Here is a 16,992-nt window from a genome sequence, read left to right as displayed (position 1 = left end):
CGTAGTGTTCTTAACAATTGGAATTGGAGGATTATATGATTCTAATTTTGTAAATTTCTGTTAATTTTCATTTTATCATTTCAATTTCATGATTATAATTTGTTTTCCGCATATTTAAGGGAAAAAAAAAGATGTAAGATGTTTGTTTATTAAGATCAAATTTATATTATTTAGCCATATTTGAAAAAAAAAATAGAGTCTATAATTGTACGTAATTAGTATAGATTTTATTCAATTTGTTACTTTCATAATTAATTAGCATTCAATAACAAAAAAAAGGATCAAACATATGTAGGATTATAGGATTTTAACGCTAATAGTAAAAATAACAACTAATAAGATTTTTATGAAATTTAACTATTTTATAAGGCTATAATTTAATAGTTTAAAGTTAGATTTAATGGCGAAAAAGAAAATCGAGAATATTTGATCCAACAAATTTTTGTAATGTTTTAAATTGTTAGTTCAGCAATTTCAAATACTAACAAAAACATATATTATAGTTGTTGTCATATATTTCTAAATAATATAAACAATATATATAAAATTAGTATATAATACATATAACGGGTCATATAAATATCGCTCTCGTGCGTAGCACGTGGCGAAAAACTAGTAATAACTATCTTATATATGGGAAGGGGGGGAGACAAAATTACGGAAATAGACTTCATTCAGGATATAATTGATAATTAAAATTAAGACTAATAAAAAATTAATTTAAATATATATTATAATATAAAAAAAGAATTAGTATTTCGTTTAACATGAAACACTAAAACAAACATGCACTAATAATGATTCAAAGAGTTTATATTCAAAGAGTTTATATAGTATAAGGACATTAAAAGTAATAATTATTAAAGAAATAATAAAGTTAATAATAATTAAGTTGTAAATAGATTCTTCATCATGAAAAAAGGCATTAAATATTATGCTAATGGACTAACTTTCCGTTGTTTTCTTTTCTAGAGTTAGCTATTAGTTCATAAATTTTTTTAACCAAGACCAGCAGATCAATTTTTATGGTTGCGTGCCGTTTAGCCACTCTTAACTCTACTTACTAACATTCCTTTAATTTACTAAATTAATAATGAACAAGCCATAACAGAAAAAGTCATCCAAAATTAACACTCCCATTTAATAATATCAAATAATTATAGCATAATAAAAATAAAAGTCATCCAAAATTTACGTAATTTAATATCAAATAATAATAGCATAATAAAATTGAAATATTATTCTAATATTCAAGTAATAGAGTACATATGAAAGTTTATTTTTACAAAAATTACAAAATTATCACTTTAAATTAGCAATTGACAGCAAATTTTTCACTAATTAGGTGTTAATGTTAATAGAAGAACTAAATATAATCTAATTAAAAACTATTATTAAAAATAACTGTAGCATGTAGTCATATACTTATTAAATAATAATAACGGGTCATATAATATAACGATGAAAAAAATTAAAATTTTATCATATAAATATCATTCATGTACTATAAATCCAATATCATTAATTTTTTTATGAGAAACTAAAATTTAAATATTTAGTAAATTAATTAATATTTAATATATGTATTTAACGGGTCATGCACGTGGCAAAAAATATTATTAAAATTTCAATGAAATAAAAAATAAATAATTCATTTAATAAATAATTATTATAATATATATAACGGGTCATATAAATGTCGCTCACGTGTGTAGCACGTGGCGAATTAATTATTTTACTTACATTACTTCATTAAAAACTAAACTATTTAATAATTTAATTAACTTTTAATATACACAACGGGTCATGTGAATGTCGCTCACGTGCGTAGCACGTGGCGAAACGCTAGTACTATATATAAAAGCACAGATGGTTGGGGGGGGGCACAAGCATATTTACATTTATGTCCTTTTCACTTATAAAATTTAATTATTAATTAAAAACTATTAAGATAATCATTAAAATAAAAGTAATAATTAAAATAAACTACTATGTTAAGATAAGTTAGAGTACTAACCAAAATAAACTAGTATGTTGAGTGTCACGACCCAAAATTGAGGGCCGCGACCGGCGCTAGGGAATGGGAGTGGTAGCTCCGAAACCCGTAGCAAGCCTAAAAATCACTATAAATTTTTCGCGAAACATTCTCAAAACATTTTTATAAAACTTCTTTAAACGATACAAGACGATCTTTAGAAATCAGGGTCTTACAAAGCGATATCTCATATCAAGCAATGCCCTGTTTCTCACATATATGTAAACGGTTTAAAAGCGCAGTATAAAGCCTTTATACATATCAGAGTATAAACAAAATATTTAAAACCGTTTGACAAAACATAATTACACTCTAGGACTCGACTACTGCAGCACTACTGATTGGTTCCTTCTTTCTGTACTCGCGGACTTCTGGAACAAGGATAGAAGTCCGTTACATCTGATACTATACACCTGAAACATAACACTATTGGGGGGTCAGACAACGCTGAGTGAGTTCGCATTTACTTAAGATATTATAAATATAAATTGCATAAACATATATTAAAACAAACAACAATATTTGATCCGATGAAACCCTAATCTTAAATTCATACTATTTCCTATCTGTATCCTACTCATATTGTATCCATTAATATTATATCAAATCATTTTAATCCAAGTGGTACGGTCCCGAGATAGTTCAACCGAGTTACTCGTTACCACGTGACATAGTCCCGAGATAGTTCAACCGAGTTACATCATGTCACTTCTTAACCCCAAGGTGTGAGTCCCGAGATAGTTCAACCGAGTTACTCACTAGATACGGGTCCCGAGATAGTTCAACCGAGTTACTCACGTATCTAACAAAAATTATAATCCTCCTTTCCGATACCCAAACATGATTAGCGTATATTGAGCTCATATCAAACATTTTCAAATACAAACATCTATCGACACTAATTCTATAACTGACCCGAACACTGGTGATCACACAGCCTATTGACGCCCAATAGGTAGCTCGTTTCCTCGGATCATTAAAGCAAACATCACAATTTACAAATAACAACAATACGTCGAATAGTGTATCCAAGCCATATCATGAGCAAAGTATTCACATGAAGTACCCAAGTAATAATATATATGCAATGCAATTAATAGATTACCACACAAATAACAACTTATAATGATAATATACGAAAGTAAATAGCAAACTCACAAATTGCTATTCAAAGACTTCGGCCCTAGCAAAGCGATGTCGCGATCTTAACGTTTCGCGTCCCCTTGATAATCGCCTCGTCGAGTCTATATAAATACGATAATAAATCGTAATTAAAATGGATCCTATGTGTTCTAGATATAGAAGACTTAGCGAATAAATCAATTTATTTTTCCTCGGAATAAATTGATAACGTTTTAAAATTATAATTCCATTTAATAAATAACATTAGTCCAAATGTTATTTATTAGCTATCTAATTTAGCTAAATTAAATTAATTATCGAGATAAATCGATAATTAATTTAATAAGTCACCTTTCCATAATTTATAATTGATATTAGCTCAAAACGTCAATTTATAACCCAATTAATTAACGACTTTACATTTCGTTAATTAAAACTAGTTTTCCCAAAACTAGTTAACTAGCTAACTTTGAGCTATTAAAACATTTATTTAAAACGGCCCGACTCCCAAACAAACTTGACATCCTTATAGTTTGTAACCTCGTCTACAACTTCCGTTTAGATTCTAAACTGAAATTATCGTCCTAAGATGTCGAAAATTGGTCCTGAAGTCTGTTCCTTAAAATTGGCAGTTTTGGTCTACAAAACAGTTTACTATGGCAGCTGTTTCAGGCTGAGAAACAGAGCAAGTAAACTGGTCATATTTCAAAACAAATTTGACATTCCAATAGTCCACTCTGTCCTCTACAACTTTCATTTAGACCTCAGAATCAAAATCAAACCCGAAGATGTCGGAAACTAGCCCCGAAGTTGCTTCCCCGGGCTGTTTTATCGACAGCAGAACAGCCCCATGGGCTGCTGTTTACAGCCACATTTTCTGTTGTCTGGCCACTGTTGTGGCAACAGCTCTCTCATACTTCCATTCTCTGTTCCGTAACGAACAAAATGACACTAAAACCGACTCGTTCCGACACTTCGTTAGCCCGCAATCCGCTCTCAAAGTTGACTCCTAATTCACATTTTAACCTTTAATTCAAAACAGTTTTGACTAATTCAAAACGTATTCAATCAACTTTTAACCCGTTCTAACGAAGTTTAATATTACTTTTAACTTCAATAATCAATGCGTTACGACCCCGCCAATCCACTTTATTTAAATTTACTCACTTTAACTTTCGAAACCAATTATTTTTAATAGAAAAACCATCGCTAACAACTCTTTAAACGATCGTCAAACTTATGTTTTTACTTCAAGTTTTAAACCATTCAAACGGGGGCCGGGTTAACGTCGAGTTCACATCTTTCTCGACGACCGAGGGCTGCGATGGCAGCCCTCAAAGGGCTGTTCAGCTCTGCTCATAAGAGCAGAGCCGAACTCTGCTCTCTCGGCAGAATTCTGCCGAAGCAGAATTCTGCTCTTGAGAGCAGAATTTGCTGCTCTTGGTGAGCAGCAATTGCTGCTCACCGGAGCGAATTCCGGCCACCGTAGACCCTTTTCGTCATGCCGTTAAGGTCAGCCCTCAATTCATCCATTAGTTTACTCAAAAACTCATTTAAAACAACTCTCAATCTCACCCACAACACACCACATCAAAAATCATAATCTTAACCAAAAACCTTGAAATTTCCTAAGCTTAAATCATAAAATATAACCATTAATTCAGCAATTATACTACCATACCTTGATCTCCTTTGAAATTAGAATGATTTGCCTCTAAAACTTTGGTGTTTGGGTGAAGAATTGTGAGTGTGTGAGGGAGATTGATGGGGTTCGGCCATAGCATAAGAAAAATGGAGTTTGGTGTCTTCTTTGCCTATCTCATGGAATGAAGGAGATGATTCTAGTGGGTTTTATGATTGAATAATTAGTGGGTTAAAGTACCAATTTAACTCAACACTTTTCTTTACAATTTAGTCCAATTCCGTAGCTAACGTCGCGTCCAATTTTAGTACGACTTCGGAGTTCAATGAAATTTTCACGATCACTTTTTAATACTATTTTATAGACGATGTCATATAATTTATTAGCTTGGGACTAAATTCTTATTTTTTTTTTTATTTTAAATTATCCTTAATTATTAATTAGTCCCGCTAATAACCGCTTCTAGCGAAATAATAATTTTCAAATTAAATTATTATTTCTCGACCAATTCAATTCATTTATTCTCATCATACTTCTTGACTTGAATCTCATTTCCGGCCTACTTGGCATAATTTATTAATTTAGGCTTCGTGGCGCAATCTAACTCCTTAATTTTTTTACGGGTTATTACATTGAGATAATTGTATAAAGTACTAATTAATATAGATTATTTTGACTATTTAATGGTTACTATTTTAATTATTTTTTATTGTGTAAAATTCTAAATAAAATAAACTATTTCAATGAACTACTATTTTAATTTTTACTTTATATTCTCTATTAAAATTATCTATAATATAAAATTTGTGTACCAATTTAAATTTTTAAAATAATTAAAAACCGTCATTTTAAGTATATTTAATAAGATAAACTATTTCAAATCAACTATTATTTTAAATTTTATTTGATAATTTGACGAGTCACACCACGAGCCACGTGTGAAACACGTAGAGCGACACTAGTAATATAAAAAGTAGAGAAATATTTATAAAAAATTGAAATATTAATTGTATTTTCTAAATTATTGAAAAGTAAACAACTCTATTAGGATGGATAGAACATTTTTTAATTATTTATATTCATATAAATAATTTTTAATTATTCAACTATTTTAAAAACTAAAACGTTGCCGTTCTCAAGTTCTCAATGAGTCCTCTTTGTGTGAGACCTTTTTCGTCACTAAAACTACCTTAGAAAATACTGTTACGTGTCCTGTTTTCAGTTTCTTTTACCAGTGCTTGTTTCAATCAAATTTCACCTAAAAAAATCATGTTGTTGCCGCCAGAAATCTTCAATTTTAATTTTCGAAACCATACAAATGCGTTTAAAGAAACGAAAAAAAATTATTTTCTCAGCTCATATCTTCTCAATTTTTAAGCGCTAAAACCTTATTGAATTGTAAGTTCTCAAATATATGTTCTTTTAATTAGTATTAATTTACATGTTAGCAAGCTAGGGTTTCTAATTATTGTTAAGTGCAACAAAGAATTTTCTTTGAAATGTATCTATATGATTTCTTTAGTAATTTGCCATTTGTGTGTCATGGTTGCGAGTTTAAACCCCGCCCTTTTCTTCAAAAAATGGAGTAGTTGGAGCTGGGTTGTTGGTTATTATATCCTGGATTTGTCAGGTATGTAGGCCTGGGGGCGGTCCACATTTCGGGGTTCAACAGTATTAATTCTGGGTTTCAGATCAGGAGAGTGAATCCTCGTTACAAAAACAATGTTATTATTAATGATCTTGATAGTGATAAATTTTAATGTTTGATGATGTTATTATAATCAATGTTCCTGAGGCTTTTCGCCCGAATTGTAAAGGTTTAAGTGTGATCCGATGTCTGAAAAATGTTTCCAATTCATGATATAATAGGCATTGCTGATGAAGTGTGTATAGATTTTCAAAATTGGAATTCTTTTGAATTTACTGCTTCATCATCGATTAATGAAGAGGGCAGTAAACAATGTCATCAAACGAGTAATCATTTTCCGCATAGGGAACCTTATTTTCCAGAGTCTGAACTGAAACCTGACTTAGACTCTGATTACAGAACTAGTGTTCCCAATGAAGATTCGCGTAGTCATCCCATGGACAAAGATGAAAAGCTCACTGCACAAACATTCAGCTCTGCCACTTAGTCAGATTGGCCAAGTTGTCAAAATATTGGTGGCGAATTTCATCCTGACAGAACATCAAGAACTGACCCGTCAACAGATTGAATCCGAAGTTCTTTTCTGCTTCATGTCATTGACTGCTAACAAAAGGTTAATATACCATATTTTTGCTCTTAGTGGTTGAAAATTCTTTAAGCAATCGCGTCTACATTTAATGTTGCTCAAAATTTGTTGTATATATGGCAAAGCACATGGTTAGGATTTAATGTTTCGGTTTTTTATTGACCTCTTATACTTTTAACTTTATTGTATCAAACTGCTTTACATTAATTAATGTTGCATTAAGTCCTTTCACAGGCTTCAAATTGTAATTTTACAGTGGTTGAAGCATGATTTGAAGTCCATATTGCGGGGCTATGGTGAGAATGTGGACGGGTGAATGGACATACTTAGGTGACAGAGTAAACCTGTAGTGCTGCAGAATCATGGACAGTACGATCTTCATTTCGCTAGTTGCAAAATTCAAGCCAATGCATCTTCGTGGCCCTCCACCAAATGGAAGAAAGGCTGCAATGCCATTTTTAGTTGCTTTTGCTACCCCATCTGCAAATCTTTCGGGTTTAAATAAGTGAACATCTTCTCCCCATACATGCGGGTTGTTGTGAACTGCAAGAATTGGAAGACAGACCGACATCTTTTCTGGTAAGATTAGCTTCCCCAGTCTAACTTCCTTTTCAACTTCCCTTACGATATTGAAAGCAGGAGGATATAGCCGTAAGGACTCATTGATAATCATGCTCATCTACACATTTAAAGAAGAATTAGATGTTTTTCTGAATTGAAATTGAGTTAGATGGTTTGGTTTGCTTACAGTGTCCAATCTTCGGATACCGTCTGGACTGGGATTCCTTTTGCCAAATAATTGAAGTACCTCTTCCCTAGCTCTTTCCTGCCAGGTTGGATTGATTGCTAGAAACAGAACAATCCAGGAGAGGGAGCTTGATGTTGTTTCATGGCCAGCAACGTAAAAGCTCTTACACTCGTCGATAATGTCGTCTACTGATATTTTCTTTGTTCTGTCATCATCATGATAAGCCTTTAGAAGTACTCCGAAAAAATCAATCCCGTAAGCATCCTTGTTACCCTTTAGCAGCTCCTCTTCTCTTTTCCTGATCATCTTTAAAACAGATTCCCGTATGCCTCTCTCAAGTTCCTCTGATTCGGAATCATCCCGAGTTTTCAGCAAGTTCCTGATAAAACAGAAACTGTTACTCTTTTTCAAGTTGCTGAAAGTATTCTTGAACTATAGTACAGAAACAAACTTACTTAGACACAGGAATTCCAACTTTATAATTATTTCTAGAGACTATGCTACCCATTCTTGCAAGCATATCAAATATGTTCTTCCCCTCCAGATAACTGCTTCCGAAAGCTGTCCGGGAAATTATCTCTGAAGTTAAAACTTTGAATTCTTGGTACATCTCAATTTCCTTTACTTCATTCGTTCTCCATCTCTCCAGCATAGCCTCTGCACTTGCAACCATCGCCGGTATCATACCCTAAAAAAAATTAATCTCTGGGCTCAATTTTAGGAAATTCATGGAAAACTTCAACTATAAAGCAAGAGCTTACTTTCAAGTTCTCTCCATGGAAGGCCTGATTGGCCAGTTTACGCATCTTCAACCATTTTTCACCTCGGGATGATAAAAGTCCACCGCCTAAGAACTTGTCTGCATAATTCTGGATTTGTTTCTTTTCATATGCTCCTTCCTTATTGTTCAGCACTTCTAGAACTAGCTCAGGTTCCGTAATGACAAGTTGAGCTTTAGGACCATACCAGTTTAGAAAATTTCCCCCTACAAAAATTTATAAAAATTTTAGACAATCAGTTAGGACAGAAAGAAGAAATTATATACAACGAAGAATACCATATAGCTTAATCCAAGAATAAATGTGAGGCTGAATTCTCGGGAGCATTTCATGCGCTAAATCCATTGGACCATTCATGATTCTGTTTCTCATGTCTGTAATTTCTCTGGTATTTCCATGCAGGAATCTGTAAGAAGGCCCTTTTATCCCTTGTGCTCTCATGGAAGATTGGGTGCGAATCGGGTTCCATAATACTCTGTTCATAAACTTGATGAGATTTACAAGGAAACATAAGCAGAGACAACAAAAAAGGTAAGCTAAGAGATTTCCCATATCAACTACATAATTTCCAACTGAATGATACAGTATATTATAGAGGAATGTTGTTACCATAATATGTATTTAGAATCTTTGGCTGTAGTGGCACATGGCATTTATCAGCCATAATAACATTTTTCACAAACAAACGTGTGCTACGTAATCAAGAAACTGACCCTTCTAAAAATGCTGGCCTTAACCATGTAACATCGACATCGGTAATGTGGGGATGGATAGATTGGTTTATATAGTTTAGTACGTAACTACTAAATTCATTTAAATTTACTAGTTTAATGAAGTAGTTTAGACTTCAAAGTAATTGGGCCAATTGGGTAAGGAATATCATAGGTGATATCAGAGCCGACCTCGTGCTACCGTGGTCCGTGTGGAGCAAGATCTGGAGGATAAGAGAGTGCCAATAAAACACAAAACTAAGAGTACAGTTAGAGTTTGAGGACATTTGCAACATTGTATTTAAGGACACCACATTGAAAATGTAGGGATTGGTAGATTGGTTTATACAGTTTAAGACTCAACTATCAAATTAACTATTTTAGTTTAGCAGTATGAACTTGCAAATTAATTGGGTCTGTTGGATTCAGAATATTTTAGGTGATATTAGAGCCGATCTGGGTGCTATTTCTTAAAGCCGGATCTGGAGGATAAGGGAGCGTCAACGAACCAAAAACCCAGATCCGGTTTGATCTTGAGGCCATTTACAACGTCGTGTTTAAGGGGAAGTTATATCACATTCCTATCGAAAATATAGACTGATTTACATAGTTTAATGCTCGACTACCAAATTAATGTGAGTTAATTATTTAGACCTAAGAGTTAAGTGAGTGATTGGGATTGTTATATAGCAAAACTTAAGAAAGTTTTAACTCTGCCCTAGTTCTTACAAGTAAAATTTGACTTTTCTACTTGTCTATTTTTATACAAAACTATTTTAGTTGATAATGTCACAGTGTGATCAACTAGTTAAAGAGTTGTAGCAGCTATCCAGCTGATCTAAGCATGAATTTGTTTGTCTATGCACTTCGCTTTCTTAAAAGCTTACTCATTAGCTAGTAGAAAAATCACTGATCACGCAATGTATTCTAAAATATTACCTAAGCTGGAGCTGCACAGATTTTTTGGATTAAATAATTTTACGGTTACCGAACTATAGTTTTTTAAACAAATAGTTACCGAATTATAAAAAGTTATAAAATAATTAACGAACTTTAGGTTTTTTTTAAACAAAACGGTTACCAAACTTCAAAAAGTTACAAAACGGTTACCGACTTGCTTCATGATTGTACATTTTGTCTCGTTCACACTAGCAAGTTGATAGATGTTTTGTAAAAAAAATATAGAATGGTAACTATTTTGTAACGTTTTATAATTTGGATAGTTCAATAACCATTTTCTAACTTATTATAATTCGGTTAAAATTTTGTAAAAACGTTATACTTTGGTAAAAGAAAAAAAATATTTAACCCCAGATTTTTCCGTACTGGGCAAAAGTGCAATTATTTTAATCCCTTAGAATATCTTCAGATACAATGACCATTTTACACTAATTCGAACAATCTAAGGCATTCAGTCAATTGCACACACACACATATATACATATATTAATTACAATTTTCGAAAGATTAAAGTTCATAGTGCCTCAAGTATGACCGGAACTCCATGTTGTGGACACATTGTGAGAACTAGAACTGGTGAATGAACATATGCAGGTGACAAAGTGAACCTGTATTGCTGAAGAATCATCGCCAGAGCAGTTTTCACTTCTGTGATTGCGAAGTTAAAGCCGATGCAATTTCGAGGTCCCATACCAAATGGAATAAATGAAGAGATGCTATTGTTTGTTGCTTTAGCCACCCCTTCTGCAAATCTCGCTGGTCTGAAAAGGTAAGCATCCTCTCCCCATACTCGACAGTCCGTGTGAAGTGCTAGTGTTGGAATCAATATTTCCATCTCTGGCGGGAGAACTAGTTTCCCCACTTTGACTTCTCTTTGGACCCTTCTTGAATGTTGAAGAATAGGAGCATATAACCTCAATGATTCATTGATGATCATGCTCATCTGCAAGATAAAAAAAATCAAAGACATTTAAGTTTCTGATTAGTAACAGAATCAAACAAACATGGGATATTACTTACAGTTTTTAATCTTCCAATCCCATCTGTTGTTGGTGTCTGCTGCCCAAAATGTTGAAGAACCTCTTTTCTTGCTTCGTCTTGCCACTCCGTGTGAATTGCAAGAAGAAGAGTGGTCCAAGCTAGTGAGCTCGCAGTTGTTTCTTGTCCGGCAACATAAAAAGTCTTGCACTCATCAACCATGTCATCCATTGTTATCTTCTTCTTCTTATCGTCATCCCTATACGCTTTTATTAGCAATCCAAGAAAATCATTTCCGTAACTATCTAGTCTACTCATCCTTGCATCCTCTTCTCTTTTCTTTACTATTTCTAAGATTGTGTTTCTTATTTCTTGCTGGAGTTTATCCAATTCGACATCATCACTTGTTTTGAAAAACATTCTGCAATATTCATTAAAAGTACATGTTAAGTCTATGTAGCGCAGAAATGGAAAACGCTGAAACAAAGAACAGAAAAACAATAATTTTACAAAATAGATTATATATCGGTCAGCTATTTTAAAGACAACAGATTTGCTCTGATATAGGAGGCAGAGGAATCAAGTAAACATACTGTAATCCAGGAATTTTCACTTTAAAATGGTTTCTTTCCGTAATGGAGATCATCCTTTTTAGTATTTCGAAAACCTTTTCCCCTTCTAGATAGCTGTTTCCGAAAGCTGTTCTGGAAATTATTTCTGATGTTAAAACTTTGAATTCTTGGAACGCATCAACCTCTTTTCCTTCACGGTTTCTCCATCGTTGAAGCATCATTTCCGTACTTTCTATCATTGCTGGAACCATACTCTACAATTAATGGAATTAATACACATAATTCAACAAACTAATTAAAGATTTATCTGAATCCATCATCTTAGAAACTTGATTACCTTCAAGCTCTCTGAATGGAAAGCATGATTGGCGATTTTACGCATCTTCATCCACTTTTCTCCTTTGGATAATACAAGTCCATCACCAAATAGTTTTCTGATGTATTCTTGGAATTTAGCTTTGCAAAATGTTTCTTCTTTACTGTTTAGTATTTCTCTGGCCAGTTCAGGTTCTGTTACTACCAACTGAGCTTGCGGTCCATACCATAGAAGAAAATTCACCCCTTACACAATTTAGACACATAAAAACGTATTATTCCAAACATCGACATCAAAATTCAAAAAGATTCAAACAGAAAAAGTGATTTAAATTTATTGTACCGTAGAGCTTGGTCCAAGAATATATATGGGGCTGAACTCTTGGGAGTAAATGGTGTGACAGTTCCATAGGATTCTTGATGAGTTCCTTTCTCATAGAAGCTATCTCTTTGGTGTTTCCATGGATGAATCTGTAAGAAGGGCCTTTTATTCCTTGTGAGTTCATCCGTGACTGTGTCCGATTTGGAATCCACCATTCTTTGTACAGAAACTTGCTGAAACTGAAAAGTAAGAAGCAGCATAGAAAACATAGTAGGTAAACAATGAGGGTGGCCATGTCCATTTCTTGTCGCTCGGTGTGAAGAGTCAATACTCAATTGTAGTTAAAGGGAAGCTAGGGCTTGAGCATCTTCAGTCTTCAATGGGGAACAAAAGCTAGAATCCAGGATTTAGTTAGGTTTATGACATTAAACAAATAAATTATTACCATTAGCTACTAAATTAGTGTTACTCACCAAATCATTGTTTTAATATTTTGAGACACTTTGTCTTTTTGAGTAATTACAAGTTTATTTGTTAAATATCTAAACTATCCAGCTGTGAAAATCATTTTGCAGTCTTGAATTAGAAACACTTGATAGATAGAATACATCTACCTCTAATAAGCTTTCATGTGCTCAATAGTTCGACAATATTTATTATATCATTGTAATCTTCGGTATCCTCTAATAAGTATTCTTAAACAAGATATCAATTGTATTCTTTATTTTGTAGTAACTTTTAGTTGCTGAATTAATAAACTATTTTTGGAAATTTGTTCTCTTTTACTTACAATTTGTTGGTGGAAGCTTTTAAAAAGAAAAAAATTAATAATATCCTAAGATTTTATGAATTATTTGGCATGCCTATTACAACTAAAGAAGATAATAATGATAGTGTTTGAAAAGTTAATAGATTTTAATTAGGGATATGTGCTGAAAACCGAACTGACAAAATAAACTGAATCAAAATGATTGGTTCAATTCGACTCAAGCTACTGTTAGCCTCTCTGTTGCTGCAAGATGAAACTGAAAGATATCCCCTGTATATGGTTCATGAAAAATAAATTAAATTAAGGCTTTTGTTTATTGAATTTGTGTTTTATTTAGGTTTATAAGTCCATCACCAAATACTTTCATGAGCTTGGTATTCGGCTCTGCAGAATGTTTCTTCTTTACTGCTTAGTGTTTCTTTGGCCAATTCAGATTCTGTAACTACCAACTGAGCCCGGCGGCCATACCACTGAAGAAAGTTCACCCCTGACACAATTTATTCACATAAAAACTCATTTTTCCATTATAGAGAATCGAACAAAAAAAACTGATCTGAATTTATTGTACCATAGAGCTTGGTCCACGAGTATATATGCGTCTGAATTCTTGGGAGTAAACGGTGTGATATATAGTTCCATAGGATTCTTCATGAGCTCCTTTCTCATTGAAGCTATCTCTTTGGTGTTTCCATGGATTAATCCGTAAGAAGGGCCTTTTATTCCTTGAGATTTCATCAGTGACAGTATCCGATTCGGAGTCCACCATTGTTTGTACAGAAATTTGCTAGAACTCAAAAATAAGAATAAACATAGAAAACATATTTGGTAAACAATGAGCGTGGCCATGTCAACATATTTCAGGATTATGGTGAACTGCAAGAATTGGAATTTCCATCACAACATCTGCAGGAACAATCAGGCTCCCCAGTCTTACTTCCTTTTCGACATCTCTCCTCAAAAATACGATTGGAGAGTATAAACGCAACGTTTCATTGATAATCATGCTCACCTGCATACCAGAAACAGATCGAAAAGCTGAAGTTTGATTATTCAAGACAAAACAAGTTAACGGGTTTTAACATGTCTGACACTCACAATGTGCAATCTTGAAAGTCCGTCCGGACATGGATGACTCGACCCAAATATTTCAAGAACTTCCTCTCGGGCTTTATCTTGCCACTCGGGGTGAATTGCCAGGAGAAAAAGAATCCAGGTAAGTAAGCTTGAAACTGTTTCATGTCCAGCAAAATAGATGGTCTTACACTCATCAACAACCTCTTCTACTGTTAATTTCTTTGTTATATCGTCGTCATGATGCGCCTTCAACAAGAACCCGAGAAAATCACCGCCAAAGCCATTGAATTGACCAGCAGTTGCCTCCTCTCTTTTCTTTATCAGATTTTTGAATAAACCATGTATTTCTTTTTCTAGCTTGTCTGATTCAGAATCATCTACTGTTTTGATAAGGTTTCTGCAACAGAACAGAAAATGAGGGTTAAAATATTTTGTGGTTATCGAATTATAGGCCATTTACACTTCGGTAACCAACGTTTTATTTGTTACATTTTGATAACCTAACTTTTATTTTAGTTACAACGGGAGGTTACTCATTCATTGCAAGCAAAGTATTACTTATGTGGTAGTGTAAAATTATTTCCTAATCCAACTTTGCCACGTAATAACGCCACATAAGCAAAATAATTGAAAACAACGACACGCGGAGGATCATACCATTGAAAAAGCCGATATATACCATTAAAAAACCAACAGACGAAAGACATACCTTGGATTTTCCTTGTGTAACCTCTCTTTATAACGAAAATAAAAATTGGGTTACCAAAATATAACAAATAAAACGTTGGTTGTTGAAGTGTAAAAGGCATATAGTTCGATAACGTTAAAGATATTTTAACCCCAGAAAATGATATGTACTAAGTCAGAAACTAGTTGATTGATAAAAATACAAGCTTACTTATAAGTTGTATGTATTAAGGGGCCGTTTGGTTCGCCAAAAAAAAAGGGGGAATGAGAATGGGAATAGGAATGATTCTCGTTATTTGTGTTTGTTTTGTCAAATTACAGTAGGGAATGGGAATGTGATTAGCTCTTCAATGGGAATCACCCATTCTCCTCTTACCCAATGGGAATGAATTTTTGGGAATGAGAATCAAAATTTAACAAAATATTTTAATGATAAATATTAAATATATGATTATTAAAATAATTGTTTTAAATTTTAAAAAAAATTAAAATAAAAAAAATATTTTTTAATATTTTTTAATATTTTTTAATAATTTTTTGAAAAATATTTTTTATTATTTTTAAATAATTTTTTTATTTTTTTAAAAAAATATTTTATTTTAAAAAAATAATTAAAAAACTAAAAAACATATTTTTAATAAATAATAAATAATTTTTTTATTAAACTTTATACATTCTCATTCCTATACTTTGAACCAAATAAAAAATGAAAACAATCCTTCCCATTCCCGTTTCTTCTCATTCCGATTCCCATTCTGATTCTCATTCCCAACCTTGAACCAAACGGCCCCTAAAATTTACCTGATTCCAGCAATCTTGAAACTATACTTGTTTTTGTGTATAATTGAAGCTAACTGGTTAAGCTTATCAAATATGAGCTGTCCTTCCAAGTAGCTGCTTCCAAAAGCTGTCCTGGAGATTATTTCTGAAGTTAAAATCTTGAACTCTTTGAATACTTCAATCTCCTTCATATTCTCATTTTTCCATCTTTCAACCATCATCTCTACACTTGCAATCATCCCTGGAATCATTCCCTACGAAAAAAAGTTCGGAAATTAAGCGATTTTCTAATGGAAAGGATCTAAATTAATAATCTAAGATGGCTAAATAAATCAATACTTTCAAAGACTCGGCATGAAAAGCGAAATTGGAAAGTTTACGCAGCTTTAACCACTTATCTCCATTAGAAGTTGCAATTCCATCTCCCAAAAGCTTCTTCGCATAATCGTTAGGTTTGTCTTTCGGAAATTGTCCTTCTTTACGGTTAAGCATCTCTTTAATCAGACCAGGCTACGTGATCACAAAATGAGCTCGAGTACCATGCCAAACCACGAAATTTTTTCCTACGCTTATTTAAACAAATTAAAAAGCAATCAATCTGATCAATGAAGCTCAAAACAACTCGAAGAGACGTATGTTGTTACCGCAAAGCTTGATCCAAGAATAAATGCATGTGTGGCAACAGAGTCCGAAACAAAAGGTGGTGCGATAACTCTGCACGAGTTTTCGAGGCATTGTTTGCCATGGTGATGATCTCTTTAGTGTTTCCATGGAAGAATTTGTAGGAAGGACCTCTAATTCCTTGTGATTGTAACATCGACTCTATGCGAATCGGAGTCCACCAAACTTTCTTCAACAACTTTATCAGAAATGAAACAAAGAAAAAACACAAAATGCAGCTTAAAACATAAACTATCAAGGTCATTCCCATAGCACCAAAACAAAACTAAAAAAAATAAGTGTTTTTTTTCAATTATGTTATTTCTAGGCTGAACTACCATAAAGAAATAATGTTAAACTATGTTCATAAGTATGCGATTAATTGTGGTCATAATTATTTATTAAATTTATTTTGACAATGAGGAGAAACATCAAAGTCTTAACTCTCAAATTAAAAATTAAACTGTATTATATTAGTTATAATTATCATAATTCTATATATAAATAATATCTTTTTATCTTTCAAATGTTTTCTTATAAAAATATAATTTTAATTAATGTAATTCAATTTATTTAAAATATACAAATAATTACATATTCTATAA

The 16,992-nt window shown here is 32.8% G+C and overlaps 2 protein-coding genes, 1 long non-coding RNA gene and 1 pseudogene across 4 annotated transcripts; all 4 read right to left on the bottom strand.

The window, feature by feature from the left end:
* Nucleotides 1-2,191: 2,191 nt before the first annotated feature.
* On the bottom strand, nt 2,192-5,030 carry LOC126686322 (uncharacterized). 2 transcript variants are annotated; one of them, XR_007643907.2, is made up of 3 exons: nt 4,839-5,014; nt 3,194-3,279; nt 2,192-2,461 (listed from the first exon to the last, which is right to left on the bottom strand). It is a non-coding gene; the product is annotated as an uncharacterized LOC126686322 (long non-coding RNA). The 2 variants fall into 2 exon arrangements; XR_008790915.1 differs by lacking the exon at nt 3,194-3,279 and having other exon boundaries at nt 4,839-5,030.
* A 2,135-nt stretch (nt 5,031-7,165) lies between these two features.
* LOC126686124 (cytochrome P450 CYP749A22-like) lies at nt 7,166-9,187 on the bottom strand. Its single transcript, XM_050380156.2, has 5 exons — nt 8,839-9,187; nt 8,543-8,766; nt 8,237-8,469; nt 7,782-8,160; nt 7,166-7,712 (listed from the first exon to the last, which is right to left on the bottom strand). Exons 1-5 carry the CDS (start codon nt 9,170-9,172, stop codon nt 7,284-7,286), a joined length of 1,599 nt encoding a protein of 532 aa, XP_050236113.1. The 5' UTR covers nt 9,173-9,187; the 3' UTR covers nt 7,166-7,283.
* Nucleotides 9,188-10,571: 1,384 nt separating this feature from the next.
* Nucleotides 10,572-13,163, bottom strand: LOC126688312 (cytochrome P450 CYP749A22-like). The gene is made up of 5 exons (XM_050382965.2): nt 12,439-13,163; nt 12,118-12,341; nt 11,802-12,034; nt 11,251-11,629; nt 10,572-11,173 (listed from the first exon to the last, which is right to left on the bottom strand). Exons 1-5 carry the CDS (start codon nt 12,716-12,718, stop codon nt 10,745-10,747), a joined length of 1,545 nt encoding a protein of 514 aa, XP_050238922.1. The 5' UTR covers nt 12,719-13,163; the 3' UTR covers nt 10,572-10,744.
* Nucleotides 13,164-13,463: 300 nt separating this feature from the next.
* LOC126688313 (cytochrome P450 CYP749A22-like) lies at nt 13,464-16,710 on the bottom strand (annotated as a pseudogene).
* Between the last annotated feature and the right edge of the window lie 282 nt (nt 16,711-16,992).

Source organism: Mercurialis annua, linkage group LG6 (assembly GCF_937616625.2).
Source record: "Mercurialis annua linkage group LG6, ddMerAnnu1.2, whole genome shotgun sequence".
Taxonomy (NCBI): domain Eukaryota; kingdom Viridiplantae; phylum Streptophyta; class Magnoliopsida; order Malpighiales; family Euphorbiaceae; genus Mercurialis; species Mercurialis annua.
The sequence above is the reverse complement of the archived record's forward strand: the minus strand, read 5'-3'. Positions and strand labels throughout refer to the sequence as shown.